Source organism: Symphalangus syndactylus, chromosome 6 (genome assembly GCF_028878055.3).
Source record: "Symphalangus syndactylus isolate Jambi chromosome 6, NHGRI_mSymSyn1-v2.1_pri, whole genome shotgun sequence".
In the NCBI taxonomy this organism is placed as follows: domain Eukaryota; kingdom Metazoa; phylum Chordata; class Mammalia; order Primates; family Hylobatidae; genus Symphalangus; species Symphalangus syndactylus.
This window is the reverse complement of record NC_072428.2, coordinates 138,968,202-138,987,773: the sequence shown is the minus strand read 5'-3', so window position 1 is coordinate 138,987,773 and position 19,572 is coordinate 138,968,202. Positions and strand designations below refer to the sequence as shown.

Sequence of the window (19,572 nt, the reverse complement as noted above, 5' to 3'; positions counted from 1 at the left end):
AGCCTAAAACCTACCAAAACCAAGATGGCAATCAGAGTGACCTCTGGTTGTCCTCACCGCTGATACAGGAGTTAAAAAGAAATCATTTAGGCAGATAGTGAGGGTAAGGAAGTCCTCGGTAAGGGTTTCCTTTTAATAAAAAGCAGCCCCAAAATCATTTTACTTTCTAACAAGGAGCCTGTAAAATTGAGCTGCAGACATACACAAGCAAGCGGAAGCTTGCACAGGTGAATGCCCGCAGTTGTGCCAATGGGAAAAGGCTACCGGAGACTAGGCGTGTTCAAAATGGCGTCTCCATCTTCTGTTTTTCTTTCCAACCACTTGTGCAGTAGGCAGCAGACAACATGGCACTGGCCCAGTGGAAAGCCCATTTGCATTAAGATTAGGGTGGGTGGCCAGCTTCCTCTCATGCTATGTAGACGTCCCACCTGGTCCAACCCATCTTTGGGCCCCTGGTAAATCAGACACCGCCTCCTCAAGCCTGCCTATAAAATCCGGTGCACTCCACTGAGGTCTGGAGGTCCCATTCGGGTGCCCTTCTCTCTTGAAAGAGAGAAAGCTATTCTCTGGGCCAGGCGGGGTGGCTCACGCCTGTATTCCCAGTGCTTTGGGAGGCCGAGGTGGGCAGATCACTTGAGGTCAGGAGTTTGAGACCAGCCTGACAAACATGGAGAAACCCCGTATCTACTGAAAATACCAAATTAGCAGGGCGTGGTGGCGCATGCCTGTAATCTCAGCTACTCGGGAGGCTGAGGCAGGAGAATCAGTTGAAACCGTAAGGTGGAGGTTGAGGCAGGAGAATCAGTTGAAACCGTAAGGTGGAGGTTGCAATGAGCTGAGATCGTGGCACTGCACTACAGCCTGGGTGACAGAGCAAGACTCTGTCTCAAAAAAATATATATATATAAGGAAGTTGGTGGAGATATAAATTGATATAACCTCTTCTGAGCAACTTAGTAGTGTATCAATTATAAATAAGTAGACCTTTTGATCAAGCAATTATTTTTGTAGGAATGTATTCTATAAATATATTTGCAAACGTAAGATTCATCAAAAGCAATATTTGATGCTTTTTGACTATAAACTAAAATTTGACTATAAACAAAATGTCTAGTAGAGGACTGGATGAATAAATTGTGGTAAATTGGTATGCTGCGTAGCTATTAAAGAAGGTGTGAACATATTTAAAATGTCTAAAACTGTTTAAAAATGTCAAAAGCAAAGAATTTTCCACTAGGATAATAGACTAAGCTAAAACAGGAAACCCTCCCCCCTACTTCAAATTCAATAGAAATGCTAAATAAAATATATATTTTTTTAATGTTTCCAAAGCTGGATTATGGCTGGGGCTTATTACATTGTTCTGCGTATGTTTTTTGTTTGTTTGTTTTGTTTTTTGAGGCAGAGTCTCGCTCTGTCACCAGGCTGGAGTGCAGTGGCCCGATCTTGGCTCACTGCAACCTATGCCTCCAAGATTTAAGCGATTCTCCTGCCTCAGCCTCCTGTGTAGCTGGGACTACAGGCATGCACCACCATACCCAGCTAATTTCTGTATTTGTAGTAGAGACGAGGTTTCACCGTATTGGCCAGGATCGTCTCGATCTCCTGATCTCGTGATCCACCAGCCTCTGCCTCCCAAAGTGCTGGGATTACAGGTGTGAGCCACCATGCCCAGCCTGTTCTAAATATGTTAAAAGAATTGCCCATAATAAAATCTTTCCTTAATAAAAAGTCCATATTTATCAACCTGAGAAAAATGCAATTTAAAAATGGACAAGGAACAAGAACAAAAACTTAACTAAAAGTTGGCAATTTAGTACATAATAAGAATTTTTTATATCATTAGCAACTAGGGAAATGCAAATAAAAACTACATTGAGATGCCTCTACACTGAAACAGATCCAATTGCCCTATAGAACTGATATTTATGGTTTCTTCGAATAAACACAGTAACTGATCCTTTTAGTCTTAAAACTTGAGACAGTTACATTTGTTTTATCTGAGTTCCTTTCCCAGGAAACCAACCATCAGGCCTCCCAGATAGTATTAACCAGTTGAAACTCACAAGATCACTAAATTTGGACAATGAAAGTCAGACCCCTCACCCATCATGACTGCCTAACCCACCACCTGCTTCCTGTTGACCAACCCCTCTTCCTTATCAGTCACCAATTCATGTTTTTTCACATATGGTTACATTTCCTCCCAGCAATAGAAGCCGCTCATTTTAGCCTATCAGGGAGATGGATTTGAGGCTGATCTCCCAACTCCTCAGCAGTAACACCCAGTTAAAGCCTTCTTCCTTGGCAACACTTGTTGTCTCCATGATTGGCTTTCTGAGCTACAAACAGCAGCACCTAGACCAAACCCCTGGTGTTTCAGTAACAACACTATTGATTAGAATGTCTAACAGTTTTTTAAAATGCTAAAAATACCAAATAAAGAATGTGGACCAACTGAACTCTCATAGGTTCACAAGGAGAACACATATAGTACAGTCACTTAAAAATGGTTTGCTAGTTCCTTGTAAAATTAAATATACATATTTACCATGACTCAGCAGTCCCACTCCTGGTTATCTACCTTAAACAAATAAAAATTTATCTTCACACAAAAACCTGTATGCAAATGTTTATAGCAGCTCTATTCAGAATTCCAAAACTTGGAAAAGGCCGGGTGCAGTTGCTCATTCCTGTCATCCCAGCACTTTGGGAGGCCAAGGCAGGTGGATCACTTGAGGTTAGGAGTTTGAAACCAGCCTGGCCAACATGGTGAAACCCCTTCTCTACTAAAAATACAAAAAATTAGCCAGGTGGGGTGGTGTGCACCTGTAATCCCACCTACTCGGGAGGCTGAGGCAGGGGAATCACTTGAACCCCAGAGGTGGAGGTTGCAGTGAGCCAAGATCATGCCACTGCACTCCAGCCTGGGCAACAGAGTGAGACTCCATCTCAAAAATAAATAAATAGGCTGGGCGCGGTGGCTCATGCCTGTAATCCCAGCACTTTGGGAGGCTGAGGGGGGTGGATCACCTGAGGTCAGGAGTTCGAGACCTGCCTGACCAACATGGAGAAACCCTGTCTCTACTAAAAATACAAAATAGCCAGGCGTGGTGGGACATTGCCTGTAATCCCAGTTACTAGGGAGGCTGAGGCAGGAGAATCGCTTGAACATGGGAGGCGGAGGTTGTGGTGAGCCGAGATTGCGCCATTGCACTCCAGCCTGGGCAACAAGAGTGAAACTCCATCTCAGAAAATAAATAAATAAATAAATAAATAAATAAATAAATAAATAAATAAAAAGAATAATAAAACGGGAAAAAATACAAATATCCTTCAATGGATACTCTTTAGTATATCATAACATGGAATACTATCAGTGATTAAAATAAAACTATTGTAGGCCAAGGACAGTGGCTCATGCCTGTAATTCCAGCATTTTGGGAGGCCGAGGTGGGTGGATCACCTGAGGTCAGGAGTTGGAGAACAGCCTGACCAATATGGTGAAACCCTGTCTCTACTAGAAATATAAAAATTAGCCAGGCGTGGTGGGATGCACCTGCAGTCCCAGCTACTCAGGAGGCTGAGACAGGAGAATCATTTGAACCTGGGAGGTGGAGGTTGCAGTGAGCCAAGATCGAGCCACTGCACTCTAGCCTGGGCAACAGAGCAAGACTCTGTCTCAAAAAAATAAAAATAAAAAATAAATAAACTGTTTTCACACACAATGATAAGGATACCAACTAAATTATGACCTTTTTTCCTTTCTTGTCCAAATTTCTAACTAAGGGACATAGGGAGTCACGCCCTACAAACCATAAAAATCTCACCAGAAGGGTTTTATTTAACCCTATATAACGGCTTAGTTTCCAACCTGACTCTGGCATAACATTGCATGACAAAGAAGAAAATCAAAATATTTTATCCCCAAATATGCTTCTTTGCCGTATATATTATATATTTATATGAAAATATAGGGCCAGGCATGGTGGCTCATGCCTGTAATCCCAGCACTTTGGGAGGCTGAGGTAGGTGGATCACGAGGTCGAGTTCAAGACCAGCCTGGCCAACACGGTGAAACCCCATCTCTACTAAGAATACAAAAATTAGCCCAGCGTGGTGGCACGTACCTGTAATGCCAACTACTCGGGAGGCTGAGGCAGGAGAATCGCTTGAACCTGGGAGGCAGAAGTTGCAGTGAGCCGAGATCACACCACTCTACTCCAGCCTAGGCAACAGAGCAAGACTCCGTCTGGAAAAAAACCCAACAAACAAACAAACAAACTATATATATATATAATTTTATTTTATAATTTTATTTTATTTTTTTGAGACAGAGTCTCCCTCTGTCTTCCTCTGTCACCCAGGCTGTAGTGTCAGTACAATCTGGGCTCACTGCAACCTTCGCCTCCCAGGCTCAAGTAATCCTCCCACCTCTGCCTCCCAAATAGCTGAGATTAACCTCTTTGCCACCGTGCCGGCAAAGTTTTGTATTTTTTGTAGAGATGGGGTTTCGCCATGTTGCCCAGGCTGGTCTTCAACTCCTGGGCTCAGGCAATCCTACTGCCTCAGCCTTCCAAAGTGCTGGGATTACAGACGTGAGCTACTGCGCCCGGCCAGAGAATCTAGCACCTTTTAAAGGTTTAAATAGGAAATTTTTGCCACCTAAAGCCAGTCACTACGAGACATCCTAAGAATCTTGGTCTCCACTTATCTTAACCCGGACACTCGTTTCTATGAACTTGGTCTTCAGATAGCCAATTGCCAATCAGAAAATCGCTGAATCCGCCTATGACCTGTAAGCACCGCTTGGAGTTGTCCCGCCTTTCCTGACAGAACCAGTGTATACTTTACATGTATTGACTGATGTCTTAAGTCTTCCCAAAACGTGTAAAATCAAGCTGTAACCCAACCACCTTGGACACATGTTCTTAGGACCTCTTCAGACAGTACCTTGGCCTTCCTCACTCATATCTGGCTCAGAATAAACTTCTAAATATTTTAGTTTGACTCTTCGTCAACATGGATGAATCACAAAAGCATTACGCTTTTGAGGAGCCAGTCACAAAAGGTTACATCATACTGTATGATTCCATTTATACACCATTTCTAAAAAGAGAAAACTAGGTTCCAAGAGCAGATCAGTCCTTCCCAGGGGTCCAGGTGTGGAAGGGAGTGACTATAAAGCAAATGAAGCACAGAAGAAAACGGCAGCACAGGGAGTTTCAGGGTGGGACAGGGCTCTTCCGTATCCTGGTTACAGTGGTTACTACACGTATCCATACATACGTGAAAATTCATAGAACTTTACACCCAAAGAAACGTTACGTTTTTTGTTTTGTTTTGTTTTTGTTTTTTTGAGACGGAGTCTCGCTCTGTCGCCCAGGCTGGAGTGCAGTGGCGCGATCTCGTCTCACTGCAAGCTCCGCCTCCCGGGTTCACGCCATTCTCCTGCCTCAGCCTCCCGAGTAGCTGGGACTACAGGCGCCCGCCACCACGCCCGGCTAATTTTTTTGTATTTTTAGTAGAGACGGGGTTTCGCCGTGTTAGCCAGGATGGTCTCGATCTCCTGACCTCGTGATCTGCCCGTATCGGCCTTCCAAAGTGCTGGGATTACAGGAGTGAGCCACTGCGCCCGGCCAAAACGTTAGTTTTAATGTAAGATTTTTTTTAACCCTTTAATCGGTAAGGTGCATCTGCATTTCACGATTCCGGGACAAATACAGATGTGCACACGCTCCTCAGCCTATGCAGGGACTATTTTATTTCTCATGGACACCCTTTCCTAACTGCACACTTTTCATTTGTTACTTTAGCCTGACACCTAAAACATGACTAGGACAGAATGCGAGGTTGATTTTCTGGAGACAATCGCTACTCCCTTCCTTGCCCTCTCTCTCCTGTCTCTCCCTGGTTTCCCCTTCTGCGTCTTCCCACCTCTCCCCTGCTTTTGCGTCCCCGTGTTTTTCACGCTGTGTCATGGCCTCCTCCGTCTTCTCCCGCTCTCTCACAGTCTCCCACTGGGGGCTAGGGGTGCCCGGCCCGCATCCCTGGGCGACCCTGAGTCCCCGCAGGCGGCCCCGAGGCCGGGGTGGCTTCCGCATGGGGTCTCTGCCCGAGGCCTTTCTCTGCCAAGGAGGGAGCGTGGACGCTCGGGGAGCCCAGAAGGGCGCTGCACCCACGGGGACCGGAGGTGGTGGGCGGACCCCTCCTCCGCGTCCCCGACGGGACAAGCCCGGGGCCCCCACGGCCTCCGCGCCCCCGGCGGGACGGACACCCCGGGCCACTGCGGGCCCCCCACCACCTACTCGGCCTCGCTGGATTCCCAGGACCCCCTCACAAACGAAGCCTTCGAGCTCATCCCTGACTTGGGGGCGGCTTTGGAAGGAACCGCACCGGACACTACCCTCTCGCTGCCTCTCAGTCTGGGTTTCTGTGGAGCGCGTCTCCCAGTCGCTGTCCCTACTCTCTCCCTGTTCCTGCTCTCTGCATGTTCACCTGCCCCTCCGTTTCCCCTCCCGTCAGGTCCCTCATCTCGTCTCCGACCGCGTCCCTCGCATGCAGATCCGGGAGAACGAGCGTCCCTCAAAGACCCGCGTGCTGCGGCCTGCACGGAGGGTGCCCGGGCCCCTCCTCTGAGGACCGACCCCCCGGGCGGCGCCGCTCCTCCCGCCCGCAGGGGGCGCTATGGGGCGGAGCGGCCCCCGCTGCCGGGCGCCGAGTCCCAGCATGCACCGCGCCCGGCTCGAGCTACGTTTGGGGGCCAGCCGGGCAGGTCTTGGGAGTCGGGTTGGGGCGGAGCGGAGGGGAGGCCGTGCCAGGCGAGGCCGGTTCGTGCGGAACCGCCATGGCCGAGCCGGCTTCGGTAAGAGGGGCCGGTGGAGAATGCAGGCTCTGTCGAAACTCGGGTTCCTGTCGCAGCTGGATTGGGGTCCGCGTCCAGGGAGTGGGGCGGCGGGGGCCTGGGCCTGGGGGTTGGCAGTGGCCCACGGACTGAGCTCCGGGCTGGGCTGGAGAAGGCGGAGTCTTGCTGCGTGTGCTGTTCTGGAATTGACCTGGGGAAAAGCTAGTCTGGCCGGGCTTGGCAGCGCGCGTCTGTGGCCCCGGCCACTCGGAAGGCTGAGGCGGGAGCAGCGCTTGAGCCTGGGAGCTCTGCGCTGTCTATGCGCTGGGTCCATCGCGCAGTGCCTCCGAGGTCTGCATCTGTGTGGTGACCTCTCGGGAGCGGGGACCACCAGGTTCCCCAGGGAGGGGGAACCGACCCAGCTCGGAAACCGAGCAGGGCAAAACTCCTGTGCTGATCGTTAGTGGGATCGCGCCTGTGAATAGCCACTGCCCTCCAGCCTGGGCAACATCCAGACCCTGTCTGTTTAATAAATAAATAAAAGTTGGTTTGGGAGAAAGAATCCGGGTGGGAAAGATCTGTTTCTCGGCCTATTGTAGGCTCAGATCAACAACGCTGTCCCTGCCTTCAGTGTCGGGGCTCTGAACCTCGGGGTCTCTCTGGGGCCCGTGCTCTCCTGCTGAAGGTAGCTTCAGAGAAGCACATCAGTATTAAGCAGATGAGAAAAAGGAGAGGGAAAACTGGAACTGAGAGAAATTGGAGACCGCTCCCTCTAGGAAAGGACAGAAAACTTAAAATGAATTGCGTGGTTAGCGTAAATCGAATTTACCGTAAATGCTGTAGTATTGCAATGTAGTATTGAAAATTTGAGCACCGGTTTTAGAGTTTGAAAGGCATGTCCTGAGGCTTAATCCAGGAAACCCTGTTACATTCAGTTAAGTATAACTTGCTTAAGTGTGCAAGTTTTTCTTGTGCCCCCAATGAAATTTTATAATCTTACGAATGTAATGCTCCTTATTTGCATTTGATTCTTCCCTTTTGCCTCCCACCCCTTTTCCCCAGCCTCCTTTGGCAGGTACAGATTCTTTTTGATTTCTTCAAGCTGTGTTTCTATAGCCAGGCTTTCTTTTTTTCTCTCCTCTTTAAATGGTTGGGAACCTCCAGGAATATTCCTCTCTGTTCTGGGAAAGTTTGTGGTAGCTCTTCTTTGTACATTGAGTTCATAGAAAATGTAACAGTTTCTTTGCTAATGTATTATTTGGGATAGGCAAGGAAAAATCGTTTTCTTGATTTTCCTTTCCACTGTAGCAGTTTAATGCTAATTGTAAATATGGTCATAAATGGGAATTTTATAGGTGGAAAACATATGGATGACTGGGTGTGGTGGCTCACGCCAGTAATCCCAGCACTTTGGGAGGCCGAGGCGGGCGGATCACCTGAGGTCGGGAGTTCGAGACCAGCCTGACCAACATGGAGAAAGCCCGTCTCTACCAAAAATACAAAATTAGCCTGGCATGGTGGTGCATGCCTGTAATCTCAGCTACTGGGGAGGCTGAGGCAAGAGAATCGCTTGAACCCAGGAGGCAGAGGTTGCAGTGAGCGGAGATCGTGCCATTGCACTCCAGCCTGGGCAACAAGAGCGAAACTCCGTCTCAAAAACAAAACAAAACAACAACAACAAAAACACATGGGTGAGGTACAATAAAACTGTAGAGGAATTTGGTTTAAATCGCGTTGTAAAATTAAGAAGGCCATCCGGACGGACGCGGTGGCTTATGCCTGTAATCCCAGCACTTTGGGAGGCCGAGACAGGCGGATCATGAGATCAGGAGATTGAGACCATCCTGGCTAACACGGTGAAACCCCCTCTCTACTAAAATTACAAAAAATTAGCCGGGAGTGGTGGCGGGGGCCTGTAGTCCAGCTACTTGGGAGGCTGAAGCAGGAGAATGGCGTGAACCCGGGAGGCAGAGCTTGCAGTGAGACGAGATCGCGCCACTGCACCCCAGCCTGGGCGACAGAGGGAACTCCATCTCAAAAATAAATAAATTTTTTAAAAAATAGCAAGGCCAGGCTGGGCGCAGTGGCTCACGCCTGTAATCCCAGCACTTTGGGAGGCCCAGCCGGGCGGATCACGAGGTCAGGAGATCGAGACCATCCTGGCTAACACGGTGAAACCCCGTCTCTACTAAAAATACAAAAAATTAGCCGGGCATGGTGGTGGGCTCCTGTAGTCCCAGCTACTCGGGGGGCTGAGGCAGGAGAATGGCGTGAACCCGGGAGGCGGAGCTTGCAGTGAGCAGAGATGGCACCACTGCACTCCAGTCTGGGCGACAGAGTGAGACTCCATCTCAAAAAAAAAAAACAAAATAGCAAGGCCGGGCGCAGTGGCTCACGCCTGTAATCCCAGCACTTTGGGAGGCCGAGGCGGGTGGATCAGCTGAGGTCGGGAGTTCCAGACCAGCCTGGCCAACATGGCGAAACCCCGTCTCTATTAAAAATAGAAAAATCAGCCGGGTGTGGTGGTGGGCGCCTGTAATCCCAACTACTTGGGAGGCTGAGAGAGAAGAATCTCCTGAACCTGGGAGGCAGAGGTTGCAGTGAGCCAAGATTGTGCCACTGCACTCCAACCTGGGGACAGAGCGAGACTCCGCCTCGAAAAATAAATAAAAATAAAACAAGTTTGAACTTGTTTGTCATAATAGCTGATACTTCAGTTTTCAGAGCTTATGATAGTTTAGATAGAATTTTAGCTCTGAAACTTTTACTCCAAAATCCTAAGTGTCAAACGTTAGGTCTCCTAGATTCTCTTACTGGGAGAATTGTAATGCTTCTGACCAACATTTTCTATACACTTGGGAAGAGCCTTAGCCATCTTTCAAGATGTCCAGTGCTTTTCTTTTAGGCTGTCATCTATATTTATAGCACAGAATCTGAAAGGAGTGAAAATGGAATTTTCAAAAGTTACACATGTTCTGTTGCTTCCCTATTGCCAAAGTGGATCTGTCCTCAAATACCCAGGAAGAGCCACCCTGGTTAGTTCAGTCCATACTACAGGTTGTAGGTTAATGGTCCAAGAGTCAGCCAATCATGGCTTGCAGACATTTTGTTTGAAACAACCCTGTTATAATTGGGAATTTTAGTTGCCAACATGATTTCACATAGAATGATCTATGTTTCCAGTTTCTCTTTAAGAAAATGAGGCATCCCAGGCCAGGTGTGGTAGCTCACACCTGTAATCCCAGCACTTTTGGGAGGCCGAGGTGGGTGGATCACCTGAGGTTAGGAGTTCAAGAACAGCCTGGCCAACATGGTGAAACCCCGTCTCTACTAAAAATACAAAATTAGCTGGGCATGGTCGCACATGCCTGTAATCCCAGCTATTCAGGAGGCTGAGGCAGGAGGATTGCTTGAACCCGGGAGGCGGAGGTTGCAGTGAGCCGAGATTGTGCCATTACACTCCAGCCTGGGTGACAGAACGAGACTCCGTGTACAAAAAAAGAAAAAAACCCATGTCTCAATGTAAAACAAAGCTACAAAACCTGTAGAAGGTGACACTGGAGAAAATCTCTGGAACCTAGGGCACAGTGGGAAGTCCCTGGTGTTGTACCACAAGCACAATCAATAAAGGGAAAAAAGTGATAAATTGGACATAATCAAAATTTAAAACGTTTGCTTTTTGAAGGATCATGTTAAGAGGGTGAAAAGATACAGACTGGGGCCAAAATTTGCAAACCACATATTTGACAAAGGACTCCTATCTAGACTACATAAAGAGCTCAACTAGGCAAGGTGGCTCATGCCTATAATCCCAGCACTTCCAGAGCCTGAGGCAGGAGGATTGCTTGAGCCCGGGAGTTTCAGATTAGCCTGTGCAACGTAGCAAGGCACCATCTTTATTAAAAAAAAAAAAAAAAAAAAGAATCTTCCTTGGACAGTTAAAAAAAAAATCCAATTAGAAAATGGGCAAAAGATGGCTGGGAGCAGTGGCTCACACCTGTAACCCCAGCACTTTGGGAGGCCGAGGTGGGCGGATCACGACGTCAGGAGATCGAGACCATCCTGGCTAACACGGTGAAACCCCGTCTCTACTAAAAATACAAAAAAAAAAAGCCGGCGGTGGTGATGGGCGCCTGTAGTCCCAGCTACTCAGGAGGCTGAGGCAGGAGAATGGCGTGAACCTGGGAGGCGGAGCTTGCAGTGAGCCAAGATTGCTCCACTGAACTCCAGCCTGGGCGACAGAGCGAGACTCCGTCTCAAAAAAAACAAAAAAAAGAAAATGGGCAAAAGATATAAAGTGGCATTTCGCCAAAGAGAATATATGCATGGGAAAAAACACATAAAAAGATGTTTAACATCATTACTCATTAGGAAAACCAAATTAAAGCCACAGTTAGAGATCACTATACACCTATTAGAACAGTTAAAAGTAGTGGCATTGCCAAATGCTGGCGAGGGTGCTAAGAAATGCTGTCTATAGATTGCTGGTAGGCAACGTGAAATGGCGACCAGGCACAATGGCTCAGGCCTGTAATCCCAGCACTTTGGGAGGCTGAGGTGGGCGGATCACAAGGTCAGGAGTTCGAGACCAGCCTGACCAACATAGAAACCCCATTTCTACTAAAAATACAAAAATTAGCCGGGCATGGTGCCGCACGCCTGCAGTCCCAGCTGCTCGGGAGGCTGAGGCAGGATAATCACTTGATCCCAGGAGGCGGAGGTTGTGGTAAGCCAAGATCACACCACTGCATTCCAGCATGGGCCACAGAGCAGGACTCCCTCTCAAAAAAAAAAAAAAAAAAAAAAAACGGAATGTAAAATGGCCCAGCCACTCTGGAATATAGTTTGGCATTTTCTTTAAAAACTAAACATATACTCATCATATGACACAGTAGCTGTAGTCCTGGGCATTTATCCCAGAAAAATAAAAACATGCCCACCCCAAATCCTGTACATGATTGTCCATAACAGCTCTTTTGTTAATATCCAAAAAGTTAAAACCAAAATATTTCTCAGTAGGTGAATGGCTAATCAAACTAGTGCATCCATACCACGGAATACTACTCAGCAATAAAAAAAGAAATGAAATACAGTCCTGGGTTGCTTAACGACAAGAATGTGTTTTGAGAAACACATTGTTAGGCAATTTTGTGGTCGTGCAAACATCAGAGTATGCTTCCAAAAACCTAGATGGTATAGCTTACTACGCACCTAGGGTGTATGGTATAGCTTATTTCTCCTAGGCTACAAACTTGTACAGCATGTTACTGTACTGAATACTGTAGGCAGTTGTAACACAATGGTAAGTATTTGTGTATCTAAACATAAACGTACAGTAAAAATGCAATATTATAATCTTATAGGACCACTGTTGTGTATGTGGTCTCTCACTGAAGCATCATGTGGCACATGACAATATTGGTAAACATGACAACTTGGATGGATCTCAAGGACATTATGCTGAGAGAAAAAAGACAATTTCAGAAGGTCGCATACCATGTGATTCCATTTATATAACTTTTTTTGTTTGTTTCTTTTTTTGAGACAAAGTCTCACTCTGTCACCCAGGCTGGAGTGCAGTGGCACAGTCACAGCTCACTGCCAACTACGCCTCCCAGGTTCAAGCAATTCTCCTGCCTCAGCCTCCCGAGCAGCTGGGACTACAGGCATGTGCCACCATGCCTGGCTAACTTTTGTATTTTTAGTAGAGACGAGGTTTCACCATGTTGGCCAGGCTGGTCTCAAACTCCTGCCTGCCTCAGTCTCCCAAGGTACTGGGATTACAGGCGTGAGCCACTATACCCAGCCAACATTCTTGAAATGGCAGAATTGTGATCGATAATAGATTCGTGGGTGTCATTATAAAGGGTTGGAACAAGGGAGCTTTTTGTGGTGATGGGATGCAGTTGTCTCTCAGTATCCGCAGGGGATTGGTTCCAGGACCCCTCACAGATAGCGAAATCCATGGATGCTCAAGTCCCTTATATAAAATGGTAGAATTTACATACACCCCGTGCACATCTTTTTGTACATAAATCATGTCTCAATTATTTATAATACCTAATACAGTATAAATGCTATGTAAATAGTTATGCTGGATTTTTAAAAATTTGTAGTGTATTTTATTCTTGCATTTTAAAATACATTATTTAAATTTTTACTTTATTTTATTTTTTAATAGAGATGAGGTCTTGCTGTGTTGCTCAGGCTGGTCTCAAACTTGAGCTCAAGCAATCTTTCCACCTCAGCCTCCCAAAGTGCTGGGATTACCATACCTGGCTTTTGTTTTTAAAGCAGTTTTGATGTAAGGTTGGTTGAATTTATGGATGTGGAACCTGTGAATACAAAGGCTGATTGTAGTTGTGTTTTTTGATTGCAGTGGTGGTTAAATGAGTGAGCATATGCGATGAAATAACAGAATTATATGCACACATTGTACCAATGTCAGTTTACTTGTTTTGATATTGTACTATAATATACAATATGACCTTTTGGGTAAACTGGGTGAAGGGTACATGGAACCTTTTTAAAAATAATTTTTGGGCCAGGCGTAGTGGCTCGTGCCTTAATCCAGGTGTGCCATCACGCCCAGCTAATTTTTGTATTTTTAGTAGAGATGAGGTTTTGCCACGTTGGCCAGGTTGGTCTCTCGAACTAGGCATGGTGGCACACCCCATAATCCCAGCTACTTGGGAGGCTGGGGCAGGAGAATCACTTGAACCTGGGAGTCAGACCTTGCAGTGAGCCAAGATTGTGCCACTGCACTCCAGCCTGGGCATCAGAGTGAGACTCCATCTCAAAAAAAAAAAAAAAAAAAAAAAAATCCAGGCCAGTTTCGAACTCCTGAATTTAAGCAGTCCTCCCGCCTCAGCCTCCCAAGTAGTAGGCACACTTACATGGAAGCCTTCTGTGCTGTTTTTACAATATCTTGTGAATCTATAATTATTTCAAAGTAAAACATTTTTCAAAAACTGACACATCCAGCAATACTGGACCCAGTCTTCCACAGCAGTAACTGGTTGCTGCTAAGTAAAGCATCCCTTTTCAGATGGTCTTTATGCTCAAAGGCCTGCTATTCATTCATTCATTTTAGTTTATTTTTATTATTTTTGAGACAGAGGCTCACTCTGTAGCCCAGGCTGCAGTGCAGTGGCAGGATCTCAACTCACTGCAACCTCTGTCTTCCGGGTTCAAACGATTCTCCTGCCTCAGCCTCCTGAGTAGCTGGGACTACAGGAATGTGCCACCACGCCCAGCTAATTTTTTAATTTTTATAGAAATGAGGTTTTGCCATGTTGGCCAGGCTGGTCTCTCGAACTCCTGACCTCAGGTGGTCCACCCACCTTGGCCTCCCAAAGTGCTGGGATTACAGGTGTGAGCGACCACGCCTGGCCCATTCATTCATTTTACTTGGCTCCAGTGAACATTTGTGAACTCTTTGTTGTTTATTTTATAATATGGCACCATCCAGAAATAATTAACATGTTTTCTTTCTGTATCTCAATAAAGTAATAGACATTGAAAAACAAAGTAGCTGTAAAGTAAAAATGTATGTGTATACTATTTGTGATTCCAGGTAACTGTGACATTTGATGATGTGGCCTTCTATTTTTCGGAACAAGAGTGGGAGATCCTGGAGAAGTGGCAGAAGCAAATGTATAGGCAAGAGATGAAGACCAATTACGAGACCCTTGATTCCCTGGGTAAGATGGGCTTCTATGGAATCACTTTTTAGGAACCAACCTAATAGTAGCAGGCTTCCTTCCCTGTATGAACCATGGGCTGGTTGTATATGATACTGTGCCCAGTTTACATTCATAATGTCTCCTCCGTTTTCCTATAATGGCCTGGGAATATTAAATTCCTTTTTATCTAGTGGTATCTTTGCCTTCAGTATTATTAATACTCTGAATTCTCTGTCTCCCACCTTTTTTTTTTTTTTTTTTTGAGACGGAGTCTCGCTCTGTCACCCAGGCTGGAGTGCAGTGGCGCAGTCTCAGCTCACTGCAAGCTCCGCCTCCTGGGTTCATGCCATTCTCCTGCCTCAGCCTCTCCGAGTAGCTGGGACTACAGGCGTCCGCCACCAAGCCCGGCTAATTTTTTTGTATTTTTAGTAGAGACGGGGTTTCACCGTGGTCTCGATCTCCTGACCTCGTGATCCGCCCGCCTCGGCCTCCCAAAGTGCTGGGATTACAAGCGTGAGCCACCGCGCCCGGCTCCCACCTTAACCCTCCCCCATTTCTCCCACAAATAGAATTACTAAGTAATCTAGCCAGGTGTGGTGGCTCACGCCTGTAATCCCAGCACTTTGGGAGGCTCAGGTGGGTAGATCACCTGAGATTAGGAGTTCGAGACCAGCCTGATCAACATGGAGAAGCCCTGTCTCTACTAAAAATACAAAATTAGCCGGGCATGGTGGCGCATGCCTGTAATCCCAGCTACTTGGGAGGCTGAGACAGGAGAATCGCTTGAACCCGGGAGGCAGAGGTTGCATTGAGCCAAGATCGTGCCATTGCACTCCAGCCTGGGCAACAGAGCAAGAGTCCGTCTCAAAAAAAAAAAAAAAAAAAAAAAAAAATGACTAAGTAATCTAATTGCCCCTCTTTTTTAAAAAGTGTATTCTTTTGTTTCTTTAATACTTTCATGCCTCCTTAGTGTGTTGCCTGCCTGAATAAGATGAATTTCTCATCTTCAAGGAACTATTGGTTCCATGAAGGGGACAGAGTGATTAAGTGAGAATAAGCTGGGATGCAACATAGTGCATGGTGTGAATATAACAGGCAAGAAAAGGGTAGAGGAAGGGAGGAGAGAGCAGTGGGATGGGACACTTAGGTAACTCTAGGGACATACTCAAGGAGTAGATTAAAAAGATTAAAGAGAAATTTGGGGAAATTATAACTTGCTGCTTATCCAGCTTATTCTGACACATTCTTGTAGCATTAAAACCATTTCTTTCTTTCTTTTTTTTTTTTTCAGATGGAGTCTCACTCTCACCCATGCTGGAATGCAGTGGCGTAATCTCCGCTCACTGCAACCTCTGCCTCCTGGGTACAAGTGATTCTCCTGTCTCAGCCTCCCAGGTAGCTGAGACTACAGGTGCCCGCCACCGCACTGGCTAATTTTTTTTTTGCATTTTTAATACAGACGGGGTTTCATCATGTTGGCCAGGCTGGTCTCGAACTCCTGACCTCGTGATCTGCTCACAGCCTCCCAAAGCGCTGGGATTACAGGCATGAGCCACCACGTCTGGCCTCATTAAAACCATTTCTACTGGTATCAATATAATAAGTGATCTTAGTCTAGCCTGAAGGACTCATTCCCTGCTTGGGGGATTTATATTTTATTGTGTGAGATATGAATGACAAGAGTCAACCATGTGAAATTAGGGGGAAGACAATTTTAAGCAGAGAAAAACTAGGGCAAAGGCCCCAGGGTAGGAGTGCCTGGGCTCAGGTTGTTGAGACCTGCACTGAGCCTGTGGTAGGACCTGCACAGAGGGCTGGTGAGAAAGGGATGCCGAGGCAGGAAGGGCCCCAAAGGACAAGATACGGAGTTGGATTTTATTCTCAGCACAAGGGGAAGATGATGGGGGGATTTAAACAGAGGGGAGTGATTTACTTTTAAAATGGTTACTTGGGTTGCTATGTGGAGAATGAATCACAGTGGACAGCAATGAAAGGAGAGAGACTAGCCAAGAGTGTTGGCCATTCTGATGCGATTTCATGGCAACTGAACCAGGTAGGTAGTAATTAAGACAGAAGAAGATGGTCCCCAGATAGGCTTTAGAGGCAGAATCCCAGATTTTGCTGATGGATTAGATGTGGAAAAAAAGAAGAATCAACTCCTCGATTTTTGGTTTGAGTATCCTGATGGCAAGTGGCTTTGTTCACTAACAGGAGGACGGGTAGGAAGGTCGCACATTTGGGCCACATTACATCTGAGATGCTCGTAGACATTTCCATGGAAACAAAGTATGTGAAACTGGAATTCCATGTCAGGGTCAGGACTGGATTTACAGAATTGGAAGACGTTATAGTGATGGTATTTTAAACTGTGGGGCTGGTTTGGGATCATCTAGGGAGAATGTGTAGACAGAACAGAAAGAGACCGGGACACCCCCTCATTTAGAGGCTAACCTGAGGACGCTGAGGCCCAGTAGCCAGCAGGGTGGGACAGATGAGAGCTGTTTGCTGATCCAGTGTTGTTTTGAGGTATCACAATTAGTGTCCTTCAACTTGGAAAATTTAGCCTGATTTTTCCAAATTTTAAAAATCAAATGGTATTACCTGCCAATGATTTTCTGTACAGAACATCCGGATCCTAGCCCCAGAGCTTAGGATTTAGCAGGTTCGGGCTCAGGCCCAGGGATCTACATTTTTCATAAGTACTTGAGGTGCTGCTAATGTTGGCGGTACCCACTTCCCTTGGAGATGAAGCCTTGATCTGAGGGCTGAGCTGTAGCTGACACCACCAAAGGCTCAGAGGAAGAGGCTTCCTGCTGCCTACTCTGAAGACTCTCTGCTGATTTATGAAAACCCTTCTTTTTTTTTTTTTTTTTTTGAGACAGAGTCTCGCTCTGTCGCCCAGGCTGGAGTGCAATGGCACGATCTCAGCTCACTATAACCTCTGTCTCCCGGGTTCAAGCTATTCTCCTGCCTCAGCCTCCAGAGTAGCTGAAATTACAGGCATGTGCCACCACACCTGGCTAATTTTTATGTTTTTAGTAGGGACAGAGTTTCACCATGTTAGCCAGGGTGGTCTTGAACTCCTGACCTCAGATGATCCACCCGCCTCGGCCTCCCAAAGTGCTGGGATTACAAGCGTGAGCCACCGCACCCAGCAAAAACCCTTCTTTTAGGCTTATGCCACTAGACTGCATTACTCGCTAACTCTTAATCACTGTTATTTAACAACCTCCTGTTTTCTATCACTTCACTGATCAAGAATGTTGGTACCTCAATATTCACCAGGTGTGGTGGTTCACGCCTGTAATCCCAATACTTTAGGAGGCCGAGGCGGACAGATCACTTGAGGTAAGGAGTTTGAGACCAGCCTGGCCAACATAGTGAAACCCCATCTCTACTAAAAAAAAAAAAAAAAAAATTAGCCGGCATGGTGTCACACGTCTGTAATCCTAGTTACTCAGGAGGCTGAGGTGGGAGATTGCTTGAACCTGGGAGTTGGAGGTTGCAGTGAGCCGAGATCACAACACTGCATTCCAGCCTGGGTGACAGAGTAAAACTGTGTCTCAAAAAAAAAAAAAAAAAAAGAAAAGAAAGAAGAGAAAAAAAGAATTTTGGTACCTCAATAGTGAGGATTGTATGTGAGCCATCTCATCAGAAAAGTTTAATGATTGAAGTTCCCTCCTTAACTCCCTGTAAGTTTTCTTTTATTTATTTATTTATTTATTTATTTACTCACAGTGTTCTCATAATGATCACTTTTTAAAATCCACATCATCCTTAACTTGTCTGCTTCCTTTAATTTTGTGAAACATTGGGCCGGGCACAGTGGTTCACACCTGTAATCTCACCACTTTCGGAGGCCAAGGTGAGTAGATCATGAGGTTAGGCATTCGAGACCAGCCTGGCCAACATAGTGAAACCCCGTCTCTACTAAAAATACAAAAAATTAACTGGGCATGGTGGCGCACACCTGTAATCCCAGCAACTCAGGAGGCTGAGGCAGGAGAATTGCTTGAACTCGGAAGGCAGAGGTTGCGGTGAGCCACTCTGTGCCACTGCACTCCAGCCAGACTGTGCCCTGCACTCCAGCCTGGTGACAGAGTGAGACTCCATTTCAAAAAAAAAAAAAAAAAAAAGGCTGGGTGCGGTGGCTCACGCCTGTAATTCCAGCACTTTGGGAGGCTGAGGCAGGTAGATCATGAGGTCAGGTGTTCCAGACCAGCCTGGCCAACTTGGTGAAACCCCGTCTCTACTAAAAACACACACACACACACTCACACAATTAGCTGGGCATGGTGGTGCACACCTGTAATCCCAGCTACTCAGGAGGCTGAGGCAGGAGAATCACTTGAACCCGGGAGGCAGAGGTTGCAGTGAGCCAAGATCACACCACTGCACTCCAGTATGGGCAACAGAGCGAGACTGTCTCAAAAAATTTTGTGAAACATTGCAGAGGATATTTAAACTGAACAGTCTTTTTTTTTTTTTTTTGACAGAGTCTCTCTCTATCACCTAGGCTGGGTGCAGTGGCACAATCACAGCTCACTGCAGCCTCAAACTCATGGGCTTAAGTGATCGTCCCAACTCTGCCTGCTGAGTAGCTGGGACCGCAGGCATACACCACCACACCTAGCTAATTTTTAAAATTTTTGGGCCAGGCGCGGTGGCTCACGCCTGTAATCCCAGCACTTTGGGAGGCCGAGGTGGGTGGATCACAAGGTCAGGAGATCGAGACCATCCTGGCTAACACGGTGAAACCCCATCTCTACTAAAAATACAAAAAATTAGCTGGGCGAGGTGGCGGGTGCCTATTGTCCCAGCTACTCGGGAGGCTGAGGCAGGAGAATGGCATGAACTCGGGAGGCAGAGCTGGCAGTGAGCCAAGACCGTGCCACTGCCCTCCAGCCTGGGCGACAGAGCGAGACTCTCTCACAAAAAAAAAAAAAAAAAAAAAAAATTTGTAGGGATGGGGTCTCCCTATGTTGCCCAGGCTGGTCTCAAACTCCTGGGCTCAAGCAGTCCTCCCACCTCAGCCTCCCAAAG

At 46.6% G+C, this 19,572-nt stretch overlaps 1 protein-coding gene across 2 annotated transcripts in view; it reads left to right on the top strand.

Annotated features, from left to right (window-relative positions):
- ZNF425 (zinc finger protein 425) overlaps nt 1-19,572 on the top strand; it is a 42,093-nt gene that overhangs the window by 11,669 nt on the left and 10,852 nt on the right. The window contains exons 1-2 of one of the 2 annotated variants that reach the window (XM_055284409.1): nt 6,737-6,865; nt 14,421-14,547. In XM_055284409.1, the coding sequence (XP_055140384.1) occupies nt 6,848-6,865; nt 14,421-14,547 (145 nt within the window). In that variant the 5' untranslated portion in view covers nt 6,737-6,847. Of the gene's footprint in view, nt 1-6,736; nt 6,866-14,420; nt 14,548-19,572 lie in introns of those variants that run through there. The other variant, XM_063641704.1, reaches the window with a different exon arrangement.